Genomic DNA, 18,097 nt, shown 5'->3' with positions numbered 1-18,097 from the left:
GCCTTACACTTGGGGAAAAAAAAAAAAAAAAAAAAATCAGACTAAGCCAATTCCTAATGGAGTCACTGGTGGTTCTCAGAGTAGAGAAGTCATTCCTAGTCCACAGCTAATTCTGCATCTGGCTTTGCTTAGTGCTACACACATTATCGTATTTTGTTGATTTTCTTCCCTGACCTTGCCTATCTTGTTACAATGAAAGTTCACTTGGCAGCTGATAACGAAAGCAACCAAATGTAAAGCTGAGTGACTATGCAAGAAAATACATGCAAGCCATTTGAAGGTCTTGGAAAGCCATGGTTTTATACTGCCCACCCACAGACTAAGTAAAAAAGGCTGAAAGAACTTGAAAGTTTTCACTCTCAACATCCAAAAGCTAGAAGGTGCTAGAATTAACACAGGATTTGCACAAGAAAGCAAATCTAGGATCAAAAGGGCAGTACAGAAGCATATGGCTGCAGAAGGACCACCTTCACCAGAAGCTAGCGAGCTGCACATAGCTCACAGGCAGTTCACACGGGATTTCAAGGGCAGGGCTGGCACCAGAGCTACACTGACACAGATGCTGGCAAGTGTCACCACTCCTGTAGCAATGGAGGCTGGTAAGGACAGGGGTGCTGGAAACCACAGCAGCCATACAGTTACCAATCGATACGGATTGAGGCTGACATCAGTTCGGCTGTGCCTGCCCCAGGGATGGCAAAGGCACAAGGCAGACACTGGGGAACAAGTTAAAGAGTCACTTCAACAAAACCCTTCAAAAAAGCCCTTCAAAAAAGCTGATGCGTTCAGAAAAAATATTTAAAAAACAAACTCAAACAGCATAATTACTGCTTTCTTCATGCTTGCAATTCACTAGTCAGTCATTATTTTTTCATCACATGAATGACATCACTGTCAGAAATTATTGCCTGAGGACCTAGACTGAAACCAGCTCTGCAATCACATTACAAGGTCTCTGTGCAGACACAAGAGCAGAGTTTAAATTAGCTTTCAAATTATTTTTCCAAATAAGAAACACAGTACGTGAAACACCTCAACAACTATTCACTAACAATTAAAAACACAGAAGTAATAACTCTATTCTACAGACTCAACAATTTTAGTAGGGAATTAGCATTGAATGAAGATGATGGCAAGTGAAACACTATCAAAATCCAAGAATGTACTGAAACACTTTAAAGGCTTCACTTCAGCTTGTGTGAGTGAAGAGCAGTTGTACATATATGGCTACAAAAATAAGCTTGCAGGTCTTTCCTAGGCATTTCAACAGCCCTCACAAATTGCATAAGATCAACCTTTGGTGTTCACTCTTTGTGTATACCAAACACACTTAGCAAAACTACTGCATCTGCACAACAGACAAGTTCAAACTTTCCCAGGAATAACAAAACCATTAAAAGTACAGCTGCAACTGTGGTGTTAAGCAATCTTTACTGTCTTCGAGGCCCATGGGATGGGATGCAGCAGCAGTTAAGATCTTTTTCTCTCCCTGACTTCTGTTAGGTCTCTGGTAACCTCCTGGAGCCAGAGCTATACCCTCGGAGCCAGAGCTATAAACTCAGCAGATAGTACCAGAGTGAGCCCTACCTTGGCACAGTCCAATTCCAGTCTGGTCCCATCGCTAGGGCTACAACGCCACACACGAAACACACCTGTGCTGAGAGAAAGACACAGACATGCCAAAACAGGCTCAAAACAGGCCAGAGACTGGCATCATGCAAACCACGGTGGCATTAACATGAATTATTTTGTTATAACTCAGTATTGTCTGCGTGCAGAAGCACAGGGTATCACAGTGTCCATCTCTGTCTCTCTCTCTTTTTAAATGAGATTACGGTGGGGTATCAGCTCTGCCCATCATAAACCTGTCTGCTCTTCAACCGCAGGTACAGGACTTGAGTGGTATTTCTGGCTACCTTCATTCCAAGGTTTTTAGGGGCCCCAAAAGCACTATTAATTACACTTACATAAGAACAGTGATAATTTTTCTGCTGAAATCTTGTTACAGGGACATTTGTGACCTAAATGGATTCCTACGAGTATCACCTAACAGGCTTTTTGCATAGGAACATTTGCAAGTAGAGAATTCAGCTACTCTTGGGTCTCAGAGGAAACACTCACTGATATAGCAAAATCACTTCTGCACACTGTGATGCATATACAAAAGCTTCAAGTTATACAAATAAATTATTCCAAAGCAGTCATTTTATGTCAGTCATACACCCACGTAATGTCATAATGTACTCGTATTTCTCATGTAATTAATTTTTTTCCCAACTGGAAAGAAAAAAATAGACCAGCAACAAAAAAGCAAACTACAAAACAACAGGATCGTTTCACAGTGATGCCATTCAAACTTGTACACCGTGAAAATTGTAAAGATTAATAGAGGCAAAGCACATTTCATCTGAAGGCTTTTATTTAGTACTTTGCTTATGGATTTGTTCTTATCTGAATCTCGATTACCTTCCATGGACTTTATATTCTTCTCAGAAAACAAGTATCTTTGCTATACATATTAAACTTACTCTTATCTTAAAACTGTGTCCTGTAAGAAACAGTGGTGTTCTATGAGTTTCTTTACTGCAACAGCATAAGTGAGAATTACTTTTCAGGTACCAAATCAAATACAAATAAGCACATATGCCTGTAAGCATCAAGCAGGTACTCACAAGAATTTTGAATTTGATTTAAAAAAAAATAACAGCTACTTTTAAATTAATACTCCTTAATTTCTCTTAGGCCTCAATAAATAGAAAGCGTAAGGCATGTGGAATCCAAATTCTTTAATGGAGCTGAAGCTAAAAAGCATCATCTGCCATTTACCCCGCGGTTTTCAACCGGGACCTTTTCGTTCGTAGGTCACAAAAATTTCCCTTCGTCCAGATCGACACAGGCGATCTGGCCACCGATGCCGGCAAGTCACGCACGGGGGACGGCGAGCGAGGACGTGCAGGTGGGAGCTGCGGACGCCGCGAGCGGTGGGGCCGCCGGAGCGAGAGAGCAGCAGCCCCAGGCCCCCGCTGCCGGCACGGGAGGGGGAGCGGCGGGAGCAGCTACTTGCAGAGCCCCTCCAGCCGCTCCAGCGTGCCCTTCATGTCACGGATGCGCTTGGCCAGGGCGGGCACGGGCTGCATGGCGCGGTCCAGCTCCTCGCAGCGCGCCACCAGCGCGTACATGGCGCGGATGCTGAGGTCGGCCGCCTCGCCCAGGCTCTCCACGCCGTCGCGGTAGGTCTGGATGCAGCCGACGCTGAGCGCCGTCAGCGCCTGCAGCCCGCAGTGCACGTTCCGCAGCAGCTCGTCCACCTGCGCCGCCACCTGCCCGGCCAGGGCCACCACGTCCTGAAGCGCACCGGGGTCGATGGCGGGGATGGAGGACGCGCCGCTCCCCGCCGGAGGCTCGCCCCGCGGGGCGCCGCTCAGCCGGATCCGCCGCTCCAGGTTGTTGGCTACGAACTGGGTGAGGCGCCCCTCGCGCAGCACCGTCCCCTCCAGTTCCAGGGCGCTAGCCAGCGTCGCTCGCCGCCCCTCCGGCAGCTGCCGCCCCGCCGCCGCCTCCCGTCCGCCGCCAGCCAGGCTGAGCGCCTCCAGGCTCCGCTCGTCCCGCCCCTCCGGCGGCGCGGCGGCCGGGCCCGGCTCCTCCATGGCGAGCGACGCGTGCCCACCAGCGGCCACCGCCCACCGGGGGGCGCGCCGACGCCTGTTTACGTCTCCCGCGATTGGCTGCAGGGCCCGCGGGGGCGTGACTTCGGCCGTTCGTGCGGATCCCGATTGGCCGGTGAAATGACTCCGCCCGCCGCGCACTGCGAGCCCGTGACTCGGCGGCCGGGGGCGTGCCCGCCGGGATTGGGCGGTCCCCAGGGGAGGCGTGGCCCCGAGTGTTTGTGTCGCTTCCGATTGGCTGGAGCAAAGGCAGAGAGGCCGCCGCTCCGCCGCGATTGGCAGGGCGGGGCCGGGGGAGGCGGTGCTGCCGCCGTCGGCGCACGGCGGTTGGCGCAGGGGCGGAAGTGGGCGGGTCGCACCAGGGTAACAACACCGGGGAGCTGCTGGCGGCTCTCCTCACTCCCCCGCCATGTTCTCCTAGCGGCGGCTCCGGTAGCGCCTCTACTTCCTCAGCCCGTCACAAAGCCCGGGTAGACCCTCCCCAGCAACCCGACCCGCTCGTCCCCGCTTGGGCTCGACCCCTCTCCACGGCATAACTCTGGGTACCCACGTCCCACCATGGTTACCACCACGGCGCCGCCGCCCTTCCTGGCTCGGATCTCGGCGGGCACCGAAGACCCGCGGCGGCTGCCGCCCTCCGCCCTGCTCCAGCGCCTCCGGCGCGGGGACAGCAACTGCGAGAACCAGCCCAGCTGCTGCCTGGCGGGCCCGGGGGGCAGCGCCCGCCCCGCGCTGAAGAGGGTGCGGCGGAGGAAGGGAAAGATCCGGCCCGGGCCCGCGGGGCTCCTGCCCAGCCGTTACCAGCAGTACCAGCAGCACCGCGCCGGGCTGGGGAGAAGGACGCCGCTGGGAACCGACCTGGTGACGGACGCTCCCCCGGAGGAGCCCCCTGCGCCTGCCCCCTCGAGACCCGCGCCCGGCAAACCCCTCAGGAAGGAGGTAAAGACAAGGCTGCGCTACTTCTCCTCGCTTCAGCCCTCTCCCGGTGCCCGGAGAGCCGGGCGACCGTTTTTCCTTTCTCTCTGGGTGGTCGGGGTTGGGGGGGAGCAGCGAGCGGGGCGCCCCCTCAGAGCGGTGAGGGGGGCGGCGGGAGGGGGGGGTGGCAGAGTTTCCGTTACGCTCGCGCAGGGGCGGGGCGGGGCTGAAAGGCGAACCGCGGTCGGCGATTGGTTACCCGGCACCCACCAATGGGCGCCCGGCGCTGCGCCCCAGCAACAAGCCAGATTTAGCCCTGCCGCTGGCCGCGCGCCAGCCCCGCCCCCCGCTCGCCGAAGGCGGGACGTGCGTGGCGCGCAGCGCCCCATGGCGGCCGGGGGGGCTCCGCGCCCTCAGGCCGCCCGTGCCCGCCGAGCGGTGGAATGAGCTGTGGGATAAGCGAGAACTAGCGGGGAGACGGCTTCTCGGTACCGTTCTCCCTGCCGTGGTGGCTCCCGGCGCCTCCCTACGTGTCGAGGGCGGTGAGGGAGCGCGGAGGAGAGGGGTCGTGGTTGACGTGACTCTTCCTTTGTCTCCGCAGTTCTTAAAGAACAAGATGGGAAAGACGGAGAAGGCGGCCGTCCCCTACGGCCAGCCCGTTCACAGCTTACACCTGTGTGAACAACCAAAGATTAACAAGCAGAAGAATAAGTGTAACACGCCAGTGACGAAGATCGCCTCGGCGAAAAAGATAGAGAACTTTTGGCAGGATTCTGTGTCGCCGGAAATAGTTCAGAAGCAGGAGAAAAAGCCACTTAAAAACACAGAGAACTTCAGAAATGCCAAGTCCAAGAAACCTATTGCCCTAAATGAAGTGAGCCAAAAAGAAAATTATGCTGGGGCAAAGTTTAGTGACCCACCATCTCCCAGTGTCCTTCCAAAGCCTCCCAGCCACTGGGTGGGTGGCACAGCTGAACTGTCTGACCAAAACAGGGAGTTGATGGCAGTCCATTTGAAAACTCTCCTAAAAGTTCAAGCGTAGTTTCCAAGATCTCTTGAGTAATTGGCAAAGAAAACTCCATCCAGGAAACTTAAACATGCCTTGTTGCAACAAAAATTGCAAAAGACTGTCAAGTCTTAAAATCACAAAAAAAAAAAAAATCCTTGTATTATATTTTTTATGGTTGTGTAAATACTGTACATCTTGTATTATGTGTATATTCTTGTTCATACTTTGAGAGGTACATTTTAGTTTTGTTATGAAAGGATGTATTTTGCACTGCCTGATTGGTAGATGTCTTGTATATAAAATATGGACAATTTAACGTGTGTGCTTGACACATGAAGACTTGACTTGCTTTGCACAAGGTAATGAAAATTTTGGAAGGAGAGTACAGCTTTCTCATTAAGGTTCCAGATCAAATGTGAATGTTTTATTTGTGCACTACTGACAATAGTTTTACATTCTGCCTCCCAATCAAGTATAAACATGGAATTTTCATACAAATGTGAAGTTTTGCCCTCTGCTCTGGAAACTATCTGGAATTCCTGTTCATCTGTTTGTTTTTAAAATTAACTGGAGTTTGACTAAAATTCCAACCCACCAATTTGAGCACTGCTTATTTCTTTAAAGAAGTTTAAAAAATTAAAAAAACAACAAAACAAAAAAAAACCCACAAGAAAAAAAAAACCCCAAAACGGAAAGAGCAGAGCTTTCTGCCAAGAATTCAATTGGTCACTAAAAAATTAAATAAAACAATTTGGCCTCCCCTTATACATGTCTCTGTTTTTCTTTGAGTGTGTGTCTGTTAATTGAGGTATGCGAGTTTAAATTACTTGATTGCCTTTTAGTGCATTAGTAGAAATACTTTTTCTTCTAACTGTCTCAGGCAAAATTAAGAGATTAAATAGCTCACCAAGAATTCCTTATGTTTAAAAACTGAGTCAGCTTTGTGATAAGTCTTACTAGGATTGTTTGGTTTGTTGAAAACAGATTTCAAGCAAGTTGGGCAGTTAGACATTGAAATTCATGTGGTAATGCTCCTTAAATGTTTTCACAGTAAGTGGCTATTAAACGAGTCAGTACTGAAAAGCAGCAGTGACAGAAAATGAATGGAGCAAGTCGAAATTTTGTATTTTTCACTTGGTTTGTCTCTTGCTCTTAGCTATGCTGGAAAATACATTCCCCTGACTTAAAGTTCTTAAAGAATTGGAATGTGGATTAGTCTGACAGGCATGTTGAGGAGGTAACAGATTTGCAGTTATTTTCCTAATCTAGTGTTTAAATAAGATTAATACTAGGAAGTATGTGAAATTTATGTAAGAAAAGCATTTTTAAGTTTTTGGATCCACCAAAAACAATACCTTCTCTGTGCTCTGGTGTCCTAGGGGAGGAGAGGTACGTAGGAAGAAAACAGCTGCTTGTATCTGGCTGAGGTGGCACCGTAGTGTGAACAGCATTTGCAGAGATACAGATTAAGCAGCACTAGGGGTGTTCATGGTGCAGGTGCTGCAGCTTTGCTCCAGAGCATCGCTTCATTCCACATGGGGTAATTCATTAGTATAGCCCTGACATGAGCTTGGTCAAAAGCTCAAGAACTAAGGATTTTTTGGCTTGCTTATAAGCGTTGGTTATGTAGTTCTAAAATTAGGCTGTTTAGCTATAGGTGTTCTTAACTAAGGGTTGATAAAAAATTTTTGGTTTACCCCAAAGAATTAGAGGTTCACCATCTTGCAAAAGAAGCTGGTATTGGTGTACTTGAGGTCAGTGTGTGGCTTCAACAGCCCAATTTCCTGCCTAATCTAAATACTCCATAATTTAGCGTCCCCCATCTTCTATTCTAAAAATGAACAAACACCTCCTGTTTTTTAGTTTGTGGGATTTCTGAATTTTTTTTTTTTTTTAATTTCACTGGAATGTCGCCAAGGATGACTCGAGGTCGCTCCTAAGTCTCAGTTTGCTATATTTGGTAAATGCTGTATTGATCTGCTGTTGTTCCTTTCCTCGCCCCCTTTTTTTCCTTTTGCCTGAGTGTCACTGAAGTGCAAAGCAAAATGCCTTAACAGTTGCCCATAGCTTTAGGCAATGGTTTATTTTATCTGGTCGCCTGGTGAATCTTGCTAACTAGCTTGATAAGAGGGAGTTTCTATCAGCCAGTGGGTTGGCATTGTTTAGAAGGATGTGTTCTTTTCCCCCGATTATTATCTCATTACCATCAGTGGCTTCCTTACCCTTTGGAGCTGACAGTGTGAATGCTAGCTCTGATCCTCGGTAAAATTTATCATTGTCACATACCTCTTTATTCCTGTCCTGATTTGCCAACCCATCCCTCAGGGTTAAAGAATTCATTAAATGTTAATTGCCAATAATTCTCAGCTCCTCAGTCAATTCTTTGAGAGCTGGTGGTTGAGAGTTCTGAAGTGTTGGGAACTTAAAATTTCCCATACCTTGTTGGACCTTAAAGAGTAAGATAATAATCTGGTATTTCTAAACAGTAGCAAAAAACCAAAGCATGTTTAGCAGATGCCTGTGTCAATGATCCGGCAGAAGTGTTGGACCACTGGGTGTTTCTGTCTTCCTGAGATCTTTGGGCTGAGTCCCTTCCTGCACAATGAACTGGTTTGTATATTAGGCTTATTAGTGCAACATACACTTCAACATGACCAGCTGAAAATCAGAATGTGGTCGTCTTTCAGGAACATACTCTGCACTTGTCATCTTCCTGCTTTATGTTTCTACAATATCATCTTATAGGGATTTTCATTCTCAAGATTTCCTTCACTTTGACAGATTCTTTGTCCCAGTTCCCTGAACAGGAGCCATTATATTGCATGAACATTAGTTTAGAGCCAGCAGAACTTTAGTGTCATATTTGGAGGGCATATTTGTCATACTACACTGCATGTTTGCAGTATAATATAAAATTGCAGAGTGACCAGCCTTTAAGGAAGAAAATGAACAAAATTAGTGGATGTGTTATCAGCTAGTCATGTGTCTGCTGTACAGGAATTAAATATATTTCTTATTAAATCTTTTGAGGTCCTTAAGGAAACTGAACATTAGCACTTCAGATAGATAATGAAAATCCTTTCTCTTTAAAAGTCTAGTGCAATGCTGTGCAGAGCTGCAAGGGAATCAACTGAGAGTTAACTACCACCTTACCACTTTACCACCTTCTAAACAGTTAAATGTTATGTGCTGATGGTCCAGAAAAATTAGTTCTCATGGAGGACAGAAGTATCTGTTGTTGGGTTCTCATGCGTGGCTAAGGCTCAGCCCATTAGACAGCTTCATTAATAACGGCTGGCTTGGTGCTCTACTAAGGCTAAAATGTTTCTGCCTCCTAGTGCAACAGGAGCTAGAAATCCTATGTGCATTTGAACTCTACTACACCAGGATCTCTTCAGAGATTTTGCTGAATTCTGCTGAATATTTAAGCAATCTGCATATGAGACTGTAAATTTAATTTTATTTCATCTGTTTAATATTTTATCCAAAGCATGTAATTTTAAGCAGTACTTCAGATTTTTTTAAGCTTTTGCATTATAAAATAATTGATAACTGTCACATTTAAGGATTTTTTTTTCTTTTTTTTATACAGTTTTGAAATCAAGTACAGCGCTCTATAGATTATATGAAGCCTGAAGATTATAGATGATGTTTCATTGTAATTTTGAAAATAAGTTTACCTTTATTTTCTACATAGAGTCATAGAATCATGGAGTAGCTTGGGTTGGGAGGAACCTTAAAGATCATCTAGTTCCAACCCCCTTGCCATGGGCAGGGACACTCCTCTAGACCAGGTTGCTCAAGGCGCGATCCATGTTGGCCTGGAGCACCTCCAGGGATGTGGCATCCCCGACTTTCTTTGGATAATATGTTCCAGTGCCTTACCACCTTTATAGCAAAGAACTTAATCCTAATATCTAAATGTACTCTCCTTCAGTTTGAAGCCATTCCCCCTTGTCATGTCCCTATATGCTCTTTTTAAAAGTCCCTCTCCATCTTTCTTGTAGTTCCCTTCAGGTTCTGGAAGGAAAATCTTGACACTTCCATTATGCAGTTAAACACATTTCTTATTTTCTTCTACAACTTCTTGTGCTCTTGATTTTTGATTTTACAATGTGTTCTTTAAATATATATTTTTTTTCATATTATATACTTGACTGACTTTTAAAGGGGATTTATTTTCTATTTTAATTTCTAAGGTGGTTTTCTTTTAGGAGTAGGCTGGTTCTTACCTGAAAGAGGCTGTGATGTAAGTAAGAGGTAAACTTGTAAAATGTGAACATTTACTGTGAAAAATTGATGCTACCTTGTTGAACAGGAACCACAGTGTTAAATATTTTTGATAGCAAGAAATAAATATTTAGTTGCTGTTTCACTAGGAAAGATTGCTCAAGGGCATATCCATCAATTAAGGAGAAATACATTATCCAATAAAATGACCTAAGTGCTGAAGTTGAGCAATAGAATGTTGCCAGCAATTTTGAGGCTGTAAACTTTTTGGCTTGCTTTGAGAGCGTAGGAGAATGTTTTCAGAGCTAAGACAGGAAGGTCAGCAATTCAGCTCAATTTGAAAAAGTTTCCTGAGGAATTAATTTGTGCAACAAGCATGTCCTAGTAGAGTCTCCCCCTGTGTTGAAGTCAGCATTCCTCTCTAACTTTTTTTCCCATGGGGTAATAAAATTTCATTTGTTCAGCTCCCGAAAAACAAGCCTTTAGATTTTGCAAAGCCCTGACTATCTTGGAAGGCTGCATTGGTACATTTATTTAACCTTAGCCTAGTGACATTACTACAAATGTGTGGCAGATGCATTACTTAGGCTGAGTGGTTCATAAACCCTTGTCTTCAGTTTGAGAACTAGGCTGGTTATGTGCACTTACAGTGTAGGTTGCCAGTAGTGAGTAAATTGGTGCAATTTCCCTAATTTATACCTTGAAGAGGAAGTGTTTGGGGATCCAGGACTTTTCTCATACAGTGAGACTTTGATGACTCTTTTGTTGTAGTTCAGTAAGTTGGCTGTCTGTATTTTACGAAGTGATGTAATCATCATGGCCCCTTGTGCCATTTTTCAGGTCATAAAGCAAAATGTTTTGAAGAGATTGCTCTTTGTAGTAAAGATGCCATTTGCTCCTTTAATGAAGCAGTGTGCTTTCATCAAGTAGGCCTTTGAACCCCTTAATTTGCCAATGTCCTTATGAATATGATGGCAATGGCCATCAAAATAAAATCTACTTTGTTTTTCATTTCCTGAAACAAGACTTAGAGCTACATTTAATAAAGGGCTTAATATAGAGTCAGGCTGTCCTCTAGTTTCTCTCATCACCTGATTCTTGTGTTCTTTACTGCTTAGTGACATAGCTGCACAACAAAGAATAAGGTGTGCCCTTACTTAAAATTATACATAATTTGAGATCTGTTATTTGCTTTTATGTGTATATAGCATGAAGCTTTTGTAAGTTTCATTCCAAGGATATTCATAAATTGCATGTTATCATATTTAGAATAGCAATAGGTTATTTTAAGAATTAATGGAGTAGTAAATTTATAGACCTTGTCCAAATTTTAGACATTTTTTGTATGCAAGTAATAAAAAAGGGATGATGTATTTTTGTGCCCCTTCTCCTGTGTACTAGGAGTGAAAAAAAATTGGTGAGACAGGTAGGAAAAAATACCCTGAAAAATAATGTTAACTAAGAGATGAGAGAAGCAGTGTAGATGTCACCATGGTTTAATGTTGGAAGGAAAGATACTGCAAGAAAAAATTATCTCCTGGGGTAGCTGAGGTTACTACAAATTTAAGGAATTTAAATGGCTAGATGAAACTCAGTTTGCTTCTACTCCTTGACTGGGACCATCTGGAGAATGACAGTGTCAGATGACAGATCTTGTAACTGACTTTTTCTCTGACTGGTCAGTACCTACTGTTCATTACTAGAAATTGCACCTTGGTGGCAGCATTCTTAGTTAGCACTGCTTCAAGTGTCACAAAATGCTGCGCAAGTGCTTACTGCTGTCAGGTTTTCATAGTTTTCTAGAAGTAGCCAGATAAAGCATATACATTACTGTATGTTAGAAGCCTTCATGTTTTACAGCTGGGAAAGCAGGCATGCAGAAGGGAACTAGCTGGCTTGAGATCCCTCAGTAGGCTGTCCGTTCACCCAGAAAGTGAACCATGGTGTCTGGAGGTTCAGCCAGGTTTTGCCTTTGCCAGTACATATGGTTCCTTGTGTGTGTGATCTGCAAGTCCTCTTTGTCTCACTGTGTAGTATGTAAAATACAGTTAATACAAGGCTCTGCTTAGAAATGTTTGTAGTTTGATAGGACTGGTGAGATAAATTGGGATGCACCTAGGTTTTGTGTTGTATACAGTTTTATTACACAATAATTCTAGTAATTTGCACAATAAAGATGACACACTTTACCCTTTTTTTGGACCCCTTGGTATAATATATGATCTAGACTTACCACTGTCCTTTCCCCATGACCAGCAGTGGGGAGGTTGACGATAAGTCAACAGTTTCTGCTCATTAGCTGTTGTTCTCCAGTGCTGTACAAACATGCTGAAGCCAGCAGCTGGCTGAGAGGGTCATGGACGTGTGCAGTATCTTCATAGTTCCTTGAGTTTACATTTGCTTTATTTTTAGCCTTTCATTAGATCCTGGAAGAGAGGCCCAGTCCTTCTCAAGTGAGAGCATCTTCCTCCAGGAGGACAGAACATGCAATCTGTAAGTGATACGGTTTCTCTCTACCACCAGCCAGTCCTTCTTAACACCTTGTGCTGGTTTGAGCTGGTTTGAAGGCAAAACCAGTGAGAGACTCCAAGTCAGAAAAAACAATTTAATAGGAGAGAAAAAAAAAAGGTAAAATAAAATAAAACACATGCAATGGTACAAAAGATCACTGGCAGGCAGAATACAACCTGATACCCAGTGGTGGTGGTAGCAGTCCAGGTGAAGTGGTCTTGTTGAAGCAGTGTTCTTGCAGAAAGGTCTGGTAGCTCTTGTCCTCTGGGAATCCAGTGGGTAAGGCTGCCTGTGCTGTCCCAAGGCCCCGATTATATCCAGGTGGGAATGCTTGGCTCCTCCCCCTGGGTGGAGCATCTCACAATGGACTGATATCATTTTATCAGTCTTGTAATGGGTCCTTGATTGTCCATTAAACAGAGATAGATTCTGGAGGGAGTTACCTATGAGTCATGCAGCAGGGCATTGATGGGCCATTAACAGAAGATAGTCTGGAGGGAGGGGGCAAGGGAAACACTGCACAACATAGTTTCAACATCTCATGTATATGGTGATAGACTACATACTTTGGGCACATCTTACATTGTAACCTAGGTCACACCTCAAGCCTTCCCATCACTTTCCCAAACTGTTTTCTTTACTTTTCAGTGCAGCTCTTTCTATTTTCTTGTATTTCCTCCTAAATGCATTCAATCATTCTCGGTTTCCCTCACTTCCAGCGAAATATTTATATATGTAGGTTTTTTCACTTGAAAAATCAAATTGAGTGTGCCACATTTATTCTGCTGTGCTCTGGGTACAATTTCTCCAAGAAAATATGTACTTTTTCTTAGAGGACAGTTAGATTTTTACAAGAGGCAATGATTCTCTTGAGATTTCTTCTCCTGTCAACCTGATATGAATTAACCAGTCAAGCCTTGATAACTATAACGTACCTCACTTTATATCCTGGAGGACTAGAAACAACAGATGTACTGGTCCACACAGATACCATAGAATTAATCTGTCAAACACAACTCAAACCCCCAAACAATTAGAGTTTAAGAATTGTTTCCTCAGAGATCAGGAGTCTGACCTGGACTGGTCACTGGCAGGAGGACATGCTGGGAAGATGAAAATGCAGTCTGCAGCTCTGACACTCATGAACCAAGGCTTTTAATCTGATTTTCTAGGCTGGGTCTACTGTTTGAGACTCTGTCACACATACAGCCTGTTTGCTGCACGTGTCCAAAACTCCTTAGCCTCCTGCTGTAGGACAGTGGCTGTCTGAGTGTTCAGCGGTAGTTCCATGTTAGCCAAACATTTCTGACCTGATTGTGTTGTAGGCAATTTAAGGTAAGACTTTACACTGCTCCTTTGTGTTTTCTCTCATTTTGGTTAAGGGTAGTCTTTCAAATTCATAACCATTGGGACTGAATTCAACAGCAGCCATGTGATTTCTTTCTGCATGCAAGTTAACTGTAATAAGGAGAAACTGGTAACAGAGGTGCCATTACTTTGTCCACAGAGGTAAATCTGATCGACTGTGTGCACTGTGGGTTCAACCGAACTCCTATTTTCAACACTTTTAATTTTCAATCTTTATTTTTCAGTTATGAATTTTTATTTCTTTTATTTTTCTGACTACAATGCTGTTGGGAATACATGCTGAAGCTCTGGAGAGCCATAGCTGGGTACACAAAAAAGAACAAGCAATATACATATTGAAATTTCTGTCTTTAGGAAGTGTTGGGGTAAAAGGAGGGGTCAGTTTAGGACCCCCAGTTCTGTCAAGCCCCCATATGGTTCACATAGCCACCAGTCTCAGTAAAGTTCTGAAACATGCCAGCTTTGATGGCTGTATCGGTGTATTTCAGAGTGTTTAAAGAAGGCAGCTTTCCAAAACAAAACCCCATGCTTTCTGGTTTTCCCTTCACAGCCCCAGAAGAAGCACTTAGTGAGAGGGCAGCCCACACCCCAAAATAGCCTTGAGAAGAAACAGAAACCTCTGTACAGGCAACATAGCCTGATTTTATCCCCTCCCCTGTGGCAATGCTTAAGAGTTAACCTGTATTGCTGTTGTAAGTGATTATTTTCAGTCCTCCAAACTGTTGCAAGTTTATATGATTTTTAACACATATACGCACTACTTTTCAAATACTATGAGAAAACAACGTGAAGATGTGGGGGAAGGGTAAAAGTAATCTTGATCAAGTCTTGCAACCTTGATCCAAATGCCATCTTAGTCACAGTTTTCTTAGGAAGGGCTTTGCTCACTTTTAACGCCGCTGAGGTGGTGATGTGGGCAGCGCTCTCAGGACTGGGAAGGACGCGCTTTCCCTCTGGGCTTCAGTGAGATACTGAAGAAAGGGAAGGAGCAGGAAGCCGATACCTGATGACCAGAGGAAGGAGCTCTGCTGACATAGAAACCTTTCTACGTGTTGTCTTCCTCAACTGCAGCCAGACATGGCTTTTTAAGGACCTCTAGCACACCTCCACCCTTCCTTAATTTTCCTGCCAGGGATGTGAGGAATGCATTTAACACACAAAGTAACCACGGAACACATTCAGCGACTTTTTGGTTCACTTCCAGGGAGCATTGACACCGGGTAGACACAGAGGTGACGAGGAAAGGAGAGAATGAACAGACAAAAGGTTAAAACCCCACATTACTAGTGACAGAAGAGATGAAACTCTCCGTGTGCCTATGCGATGCAAAAGAGCACGGGTGCATTTGCTTCAGCAGATGGAGTTACTGCCGTAGGTGTCTCTAAAGCACACGAACATAGCTTTATGTACGCTATGCTTAAAGGTCCAAGGAAAAGAGTAGTAGGGGAAACAAACGCAGTGTCAAGGCCTCGTCGGGCATAGGCTGAGTTCCCTCTAGTGGCTTGTTCGGGCCTTCCACAGGGGTGGCCCCAAAGGAGCCATTTGGGGAGCAGCAGCTCATCCCTCCTCATTACAGCCTTGCCCAGAGCCCATGCTTGTATAAGGCAGCTGGAGGGTATAATCACTGCGTAATTCTTGGTGAGGGCCTAATTGCAAGTTAATTTTAAGTCAGTTATATAAACAGATTAAATCAATCCTTCCCTGTATTTATTTTTCATCACATGCAGACTCATCCGCTCTTAAAAATTCTCTATCTGCTTTATTCTGCTGCTTCGTCGAGTTGATGTCCACCGCTAATATTTGCTGCTGCTAATACCTGCGTTAGGCAGAGCCTTTGTGGGCGCCCAGTGAGTCAGAATAATCTGTGTGATGCCGTCAGGCAGTTTGGGGAAAGGCTCTGCAGATGGAAAACACAGCCAGCAGCAGCTCAATCTGTGTTTGTGGCCCAGGGTAATGTATTTATTTGTAGAGAATCGCAGGCGGCAATTTATTAGGCAAAAATATTTTTAAGTTATTTTTGTACTGGTGTGTCAGAACAATGAATGAATAACAACCAAAAGGGAATAGAAGAAAACATACAAAAAAGTTAATGTCTTTGTTTTTCTTCAGCTCATGTTATACCAAAAAGGCAGCTGGAGGTTAGAACAAGTGGAATAGGCAGGAAACCTTCATTTCTAAAAGAAAACATCCGGTGCACTTTTGGCACCATGTACAAAATACACTAAAAATAGTGTCTTTAGTAAAACACAAGCTCATGACATATTAATGACTGCATCCCTGGGGTTTTAAAAATTTAGAAAAATCACATTTTCTTCTGCAAACTTAGGAACTTTGGAGGAAATTTCAATGAATAAAACTGTATGCTATTGCTTTCTATCCTGTCCTTTTATCATAGGATAAATAGTGTAGAATATGTCATAAATCAAAAAAGTTAGATACCTATGTCTAACTCTGGCTTCAGCTTAATAGTCAGCAAACAGAAAGGGGCAAGTGTATGTCTGGCAAATATTTTTACAGGTTTGGAGGAGATTATAAATGATTCTGTTTTTCAGAACTTCACTAGTTTTTCTAGGCCAGTACATATTGTCAGCAATGACCTAGTCAGAACATAGAAGAAATAAGTATCAAGTCATATATTTCCAAAGAAATCTCCTGTAAGCTCTTAGAGAGCAGTATAAAATACAATGCTTTTTCATTTCTCCTTCAAACTTTCATTTTTTAAAATATTTGTAATTATTTTGGTTAATGATGGTATTCATAAATGTAAATGAGTTACAATACTTTTCAGGCCTGATGGATTTTTTACCTTTAGCTATATTTTTCAGCAGTATATTTTGTAGATTAGATGCCCATTGAGTAACAAATTGAAGATTCACTGCTACATGAATGTATGGGCAATGTCACGGCTAATGAGAGCTATTACTCAGTTGGCAAAAATATGTAAGAAAAAAGAAGGAGGCCTTTTAAAGTTCCTTCTTTTATTAAAAGCATCCTAATTGTTGAAAACAAGTTATTTATAATATACCATCTCACTCTGAAGTTAGAACCAATCAAAATGTATGCTTGGACTATGTTCATAATTTATAACTAACACCAGTTAAAACTCTTAATACTTCAGTTAAAAGCCTAAATGCCAAACGTTATCACAACAGAAAATCCTCCTCTACACAGGATTTAAAAAAAAAAAAAAAAAAAAAAAAAATTTACAGCTTATCAAAATGTCCCTAATACTTTTAACTGAATACACTTAATTTTGACTTTTAAATAGAATTTCTATATTAGATACCAGATGATTACTTGTCTAATTTACCTGTGCATCACCTTTCACTGATTAACCTAAGCCTTATAACAGCATCTTATGAAACTAACCCAACTGTTCACCTGACCCAAATGAGCTAATTGCACTTCAGAGCGTGGATCCTATTTCATACTCACTCAGCCTGGCTTTTTGTTGAGTTAGGGGTGGGTTTTTTCCGTTTTGTTTTTGTTTTGTTTTTTGTTTGTTTTCTGTTTTGGGTTTTTTGGGGGTTTTTTTTGGTTTTTTGTTTTGTTTTGTTTTTGATTAGAAAAACCTTTTGACAGGTTTTACAAGACTTGACAGTTTAGCCTCAGCTCTGTTCTGGAGGACAGGGAGGTTTTGGACTGCCACTGTGCCAGGACAGATTTTCTCTTGAAGATGGAAAGTTCCTGAACCTGAGGATGTTTTCTGGGAGCTTGACACCGATTTTTCCACATTCTTTTGACCTTTCCTGTAATGACTCAGACTGTGACTTTGTCCTTGATTATCCCCCCATTAATCTACAGCATCTTGGAAATGGTCTGGAACAAAACTGAGACTGTCATCTCAGTTTTCAAATCTCTACTGTGGAAGTGTCGCAGTGTCACCTATACTCTGACAGGCAAACCCAACACACTATTATGACAGCACTTCTTCAGGAAAATGAAAGTATTTTTTATAGCAGAAATTACATCTTAGTCACGCATCCTTGACCTGTCTTGTCAATTCTGTAAACAGTATTCATATATATTGCTTGGTCTTATATCTAGATAACTCATAACACTGTTTTTCATATTTAAGAATAGTTTCTTTGCATTCAGATTTCTGGATTTGTGCTATCAAATTAGTCTTGTGAAGAATAAAAAATATTGCTGTGAATTGAATCAACAGAATAAATATAAGAAAACATTTAAAGCACAGCATTATTCCTACCATCTCCTCAAAAGAAAATGGTGCTGAGAGGTTTTTGTGAATCTAGGGTTTCATTCAAAGTAATTTCATAAGAACTTTTCTATATTCTACATGTAAACTGAGTATTCCTGTCTAAGCACAGAATCTGGAGGATATAAAAGCAAATGAGATATGTAACAGACAATGATTTAGTCCTGCATAATAAAGGGA

The 18,097-nt window shown here is 43.3% G+C and overlaps 2 protein-coding genes across 2 annotated transcripts; one reads left to right on the top strand and one right to left on the bottom strand.

Annotated features, from left to right (window-relative positions):
• Nucleotides 1-2,401: 2,401 nt before the first annotated feature.
• On the bottom strand, nucleotides 2,402-4,225 carry BORCS6 (BLOC-1 related complex subunit 6). The gene is given in 5 exon segments (XM_040058153.2): nucleotides 2,402-3,665; nucleotides 3,667-3,866; nucleotides 3,869-4,040; nucleotides 4,042-4,113; nucleotides 4,160-4,225. Coding segments are annotated over 5 exon segments (1,119 nt in total). The 3' UTR covers nucleotides 2,402-3,056.
• PNRC1 (proline rich nuclear receptor coactivator 1) lies at nucleotides 4,040-6,252 on the top strand. Its single transcript, XM_040058356.2, has 2 exons — nucleotides 4,040-4,604; nucleotides 5,182-6,252. The coding sequence occupies exons 1-2, from the start codon at nucleotides 4,224-4,226 to the stop codon at nucleotides 5,620-5,622; spliced, it is 822 nt and encodes a 273-aa protein (XP_039914290.1). The 5' UTR covers nucleotides 4,040-4,223; the 3' UTR covers nucleotides 5,623-6,252.
• Nucleotides 6,253-18,097: the final 11,845 nt, after the last annotated feature.

The sequence above is a fragment of the Hirundo rustica genome, chromosome 3 (assembly GCF_015227805.2).
Source record: "Hirundo rustica isolate bHirRus1 chromosome 3, bHirRus1.pri.v3, whole genome shotgun sequence".
Taxonomy (NCBI): Eukaryota; Metazoa; Chordata; class Aves; order Passeriformes; family Hirundinidae; genus Hirundo; species Hirundo rustica.
Note: the sequence above shows the minus strand (reverse complement) of the source record. Positions and strands in the feature narration are given on the sequence as shown.